This window comes from Charadrius vociferus, unplaced genomic scaffold (genome assembly GCF_000708025.1).
Source record: "Charadrius vociferus isolate BGI_N301 unplaced genomic scaffold, ASM70802v2 scaffold266, whole genome shotgun sequence".
Classification (NCBI taxonomy): domain Eukaryota; kingdom Metazoa; phylum Chordata; class Aves; order Charadriiformes; family Charadriidae; genus Charadrius; species Charadrius vociferus.
The window spans coordinates 1,168,750-1,174,050 of NW_009649114.1; the positions used below are offsets into that span (position 1 = coordinate 1,168,750).

A 5,301-nucleotide genomic window follows, 5' to 3' on the forward strand; every position below is an offset into this window, starting at 1 on the left:
TCAATAACAGTATTTGAAACCATTAGATGTTGTAAACACTTCCCTAGCCCAGATGGGGTCTTATGTTTGTGAGCACAGGTCTGGCATTTAGCTTCCATCAAGTCAGATTAGTGTGCACCTTGGACTGAGAGATAACAGGTTCTAGCCTATACAGCCAGATCTTGCCCTGATAAGGAGTGTAGCTATCAAAAAATAGTGTAGCCCTAGAAAATAAACAGGCTGTTTGGTGTGTCCCTGAAAAAGTCTGTTACTGGAAAGCATTGCTGGACAAGAAAAAAAGATACAGTGGCTGAACAGTGACACTGAGTGGCCGGGAGAGAAGTGACACCCTGGTTTCTTGTTTGTTTTTTTTTTTTCTTAAAGATTACACCTTTTTTGTTTAACAAAATTATAAATATTGATTCTGTAGAAAAGAAGAGTTATGTGTCTTCAGCAAGATGATTTGTTAAGCAATTTGCATGTCTCATGCTTGGGGAAAAGTAGTATGACAATGAGGTAAAAATATTGCTTAAAAAAACCCAACATAAACTTTCAGAATTTCTCAGTACAAAGTTTCTGAAGGGAGGGGGCTTATCTCAAGAGGAAAACTTCTGTATAACAGCTGACTTCATTTTTGTTGAATTAATGAACATTTCCTTGTGCAGTTATCTGCATTACAGATGAGATTTACAGTATTTTAACACAGAGTACAGAAAGACATATCACACTTAATGTTAGTAGAAACAGTGAAGCATTACTCTTGAGGCCTGGAGTTGTTTGAGCAGTTTCTGAGTTTGCCGTTGGCATATCAATCAGTTTTTAGCTTCCTTTTAAGTTTTGGCCATTCCTTTTTTTCTAGGTAAATGTCATCCCATCTTCTGCAAAAGCAACTGTGAACTTCCGGATCCACTCTGCAGAGAAGGCCACTGAGGTATGTACTGTACCCCCAGGCGTGGGGCTGTTCTCCATCCGTTTCCGAGCAGAGCGGCCCTTGGCCGTTTGTGGCAGCAGATCTGTTCTATAAGAATACTCTTTTCATCTCTCCCTGTATTCATACAAGCAGTAGAAGGGGAAGGTTTGGGAATTGCTCCTTTATGGAGACTGTCAGAAACACAGCTTATCTAATGTCTTTTCTCCTCCTTTGAGATGTATTGCAAAGTGCATTGTTTACTATGGCTTCTGAATGTCGGGCAGAGCAAGAGGCAGACCAAACTTGGGAGCATACCTTGCAGTTCATCAAGCAGATTTCAGAAGTCTTTGTGCCAAAGAGCACATGGATCATATGTGATTATGGAATGGAAGTGTTAAGGTTTGTGACCTGTGAAAATATGGCAGTCTTACACGCTTCAGTAGGTATGACATGCCTCTGCAGCCAAGGACAGCTGTGAAACGTTGTCAGTAAATAATATTTTCCTTTCCCCAGCCTTTGCTGAAAGTGCGGCTCTCTGGAAGCTTTTCCTGGATTATTTGCTTGGATGACATAACTAGCAAGTAGAAACAGGTTGACCACCTGCCTTTCAGGACTACAGCAGTTCAGGAATACCCTGAGACAGGGATGTGCATCTGATTGTGCTGCGGTTAAAAAAATTAGCTTAAGTATCAGCCATCTGCTGAGTAAGAGGAAAAGAGACTGCCACACATTTTCAGTCCGAACTGTGCATCTGTATTTGCAGCCACATTTGGCAGTTCGCAGACAAATGTGTTTTGGAAAGTGGAACATTTGCTGCCCCCTAGAAGGGATGCTCTCTCATTTCTCTTGCTTATTTAATCTTTGTGTTTTACCCATAGGTGCTGGAGACAGTTAGAAACACTGTTGCTGATGACAGGGTGAAGATTGATGTAGTAGACGCCTTTGATCCACTCCCCATCAGTCCTTGGGATGACCAGACATTTGGAGTCCATATTTTTCAAAGAACCATTCTGGATACTTTCCCAGATGTTGACAGTGTAGTCCCAGGTAGCAGCAAACACATGATGATTATTGTTTCCTCTCCAGCTTCCGCCCTGCTTTTCTCTCCCCCGTCCCCCAATATTGACTTGTTTCCATTTTCTGTGTACTTCTCCACCCCAGCTGTTAACTACTGGAAACAGCTGTTTTTTCCTCTTTATGTTTTAAAAGTTTTAGTGTTGTTTTTTAGTAGTGGAAGTAAAAAAGCAAACAGGAAACTGACAGAAACAATGAGCCTTGAATTTGACTCTCTGCACATACAAAGGAATCTCTTCAGGGAAGAAAGGAATTGTGAGGGAGAGTAGGAGGTCTTCTTGCTTTAGCTCTTCTTCTATTGTTTCCATAGCTGGCAAAGCCATTCCTGCTTTTCTGTATTGTTCCTTATGATCCCAGCCCCTTCTCTTTCTCACAGCTCCTTCCTAGTTCTGTACTGTTTGTTGGACTGCAGTTTGAAGCTTAAACTTTTGCGGAGGCTGAGTATCATGGCTGTTCTTAGAATGACTGAATTGTATGTTCAGCTCCTCCTGTTTGTGAAGGAGAGAATGTTCTTCCAGGATGTACAAAAAAACTGTTTCCAGTGATTTTACTTTTGGTATAGCTAGGGGTTGTGTAGAACTGTTATCAGGTGCCTTTCCTTTCTCCTGGGAAAAGTGTCAGTCATTAAATTACTGCTCTCATGCAAAGTAAAGCTGAGGTTTGTTTTCCAGGGACATGTATTGGAAACACAGACAGCAGGCATTTCATTAACGTCACAAATGCCATTTATCGATTTAACCCACTGCTCTTGAAATCAGATGATCTTCCCAGGTACTGTACTCTGTCTGCGTGTGGGCAGCTGTTTGGGGTGGGGACTAGTGAAAGAGAAAATCGATACGCGTTCGGCAGAAGAAGGAAACCCAGCCTTGTATACCTTGGCGTGGTGGTGGTATTGCCTCACATTCTGTTAGGCCACCCGTTTCCTGCATATTTGGGTGCTGCACAAATAGGGGATGGTAATTACACTGGGAGAGCATTAGCCCTTACTCTTCTTTACTTCAGATGCAGACAAGACCTCGTTTAGGTGTCCCACTCAGTAGGACAGCAATGCTGTGAAGCTGACTGGATCCTTTAAATAGTGCAGCAGTGTGAAAGGTGGTGTTTGGTAGTTGGCCTTGTTTCAGAGAGAGATCGGTATATTTGGACACATGCCATTCTGAATTTATTTGCTCCTTAAAGCTGGAAGTTAGGTTTCCTGGAGTAAAGGGGTAACAGAGAACATCATCATGCAAGGGATTGATTGTTTGTTTAGTATGTACTAGATTTAACATTTTATTGAGGTGCAGATGATACAGGAATAGAGTGTATTCATAGCTGTACAGCACAGTGACATAAATAGCCAAGAAGCGGGCAGAGAGCTGGAATACTGTTTTTTCTTTTCCACATACACGGTGGACTTAGTTGTTGTGTGCTCTGAGCCCTAGAATAAGTAAATTTGGTTGGCCTGAGGAACAGACATTGCACTTACAGTGCAGTATTTGGTATACATTGCTGTATCTTTATGTTGTGCATTGCTTTATGAAGTGAACAGGCAAGTGCTGGGTATGTGCAGGTGGTTCACAAATGCACACTGGAATGACAAAATATTCTTCTTTTTCTCCCAGGATCCATGGGTTGAATGAGAGAATCTCGGTCGAGAATTACGAAAAACAAGTTGAGTTCCTCTTCCAGCTGATTAAGAACTGTGATACTGACAAGCTCCCGGAGCCACACGCAAACTCCCACGAGCTGTGAGAAACACACAGCTGAGAAGAGCAGCTACTCAGGTGGACTCTGGGATGGCAGGGGTCTGGGCCATGAGATCCAGTTGTATGTTACGTATTGAGCTACACCTGAAATTTGGGTTTTGTGTATTGTGGTTTACTTACAGATGGAAAAACCGCTGGTTGCTGCTTTAGGCAAATGTATGGTTTGTTGGAAAGTGATAAGAACCTGGACAAAACACAACAAATTACCCCGATTTCTGTTCCTCCCTGGTCTGACGCGCAGCCATTAGTCTGGTGGTATTAATTTTTTCAGCGCTTTCTTTAAGCCTCGGAAATTGGTAATCACTGAAAAATCTGAGCTATAATTAGCAGTCACTGAGCTATCAGTAAAAGAGGTGAATCGTCCGATGTGTGCTTTTGACAAATTTGTTGTATACAGTTAGTTGATTTTTCACAAATGATGTCTGTCAGAAGCTCACATGAAAGGTTTGTGACAGGGTGTAGGTTTTATGTAATTGGTAGAGTTACACTAAGAGTTTGTTGCACTGCTGCTTGGTATGGGCTTCTTCCCCAGGTGATGGTCTCAACCAGCATCAACGGTGCTCTCGACCAGTGTCAGTGTTAACTTGATAGTGCTAATTTCTCCCATGCATGCACTGATTTCTGACTGTTTTAAAATACTGAGCCCTAGAAGTTTTCTAGCTATGTTGCTTTAACTGATGTTCCCCTGATCTCAGAGGTGCTGAAAACTTTTCTTCCTGTCTTTTCAGTGACTTTTTTTTTTTTTTCTCTCTCACTCTTTGGTATGGCCCAGAGTATGTTGTGCAGCTGGCTGTCAGAGTAAGGAATTGCAGCTTTAAATAAGAAACTAAATCAGTGTTGTCTGGTCATATATGTTCTCTTTTCACTGAATTGGCTTCTGTTGTGTATGTTTCTCTTTTGCTCCTCTGAGAACTTGGTTGTGAAAGATGGTGAAGCCCTTCAGTTTCTTCCAGTTCAGTGGGAGCAGAGAGTCTTTGTGCCTTCACTGCCTACGCAAGCAGTTTTCACTCCAGGACTTCTGTTGATTCAGCTCTTTGGGAATCCTAGTGTGGACAAGCCATTGATGTTGACTGTATTTCATCTTGCACTTCTTGCACTAGCATGGCTATCTTTGTCAGCACTAAAGGGTTAAGCATTCTCTTTAGCTGGAGTTACCGTTACTAATTAAACAGAGAAAGAATTAAGAATCAGACATTAGCCAAAGTAAAGACTGGGTAAAAAGTGCTTTGTTATACTGACATGTGGACTCTGTGTTGCAGGTACTAGTCCAATTCCTCCTGTTGCACTGTTGCAGAGATGTGTGTGTCTTTTTCAGAGTAGAGTTTGAATTGTACACTGGAATGGGTGGTTGTTCTGCTCTAAATTCATATTGTAAAATGTACTGGAATGTACAGGAAATACCCTGAAACGTATCCTGAAAAACAGTGATGGAACTGGGATTCCTATTCTTTTTGTTCACTGTTCTCTATTTATTTGCAGTCTGATCTTATCAATATGGCCAATGGGCTAAAACTGTATCAATCTACTAAATAACTGAAACCAGATCGGCATTTTCATCTAATAAAACAAGGAATGCAGATTCTTTTCTGA

General features: G+C 41.7%; 1 protein-coding gene across 1 annotated transcript in view; it reads left to right on the plus strand.

Annotated features, from left to right (window-relative positions):
• PM20D1 (peptidase M20 domain containing 1) overlaps window positions 1-3,926 on the plus strand; it is a 9,566-nt gene extending 5,640 nt beyond the window's left edge. The window contains exons 9-12 of the mRNA XM_009888213.1: window positions 839-910; window positions 1,768-1,936; window positions 2,635-2,734; window positions 3,568-3,926. Of these exons, the coding sequence (XP_009886515.1) occupies window positions 839-910; window positions 1,768-1,936; window positions 2,635-2,734; window positions 3,568-3,697 (471 nt within the window). The 3' untranslated portion in view covers window positions 3,698-3,926. The remainder of the gene's footprint in view (window positions 1-838; window positions 911-1,767; window positions 1,937-2,634; window positions 2,735-3,567) is intronic.
• Window positions 3,927-5,301: the final 1,375 nt, after the last annotated feature.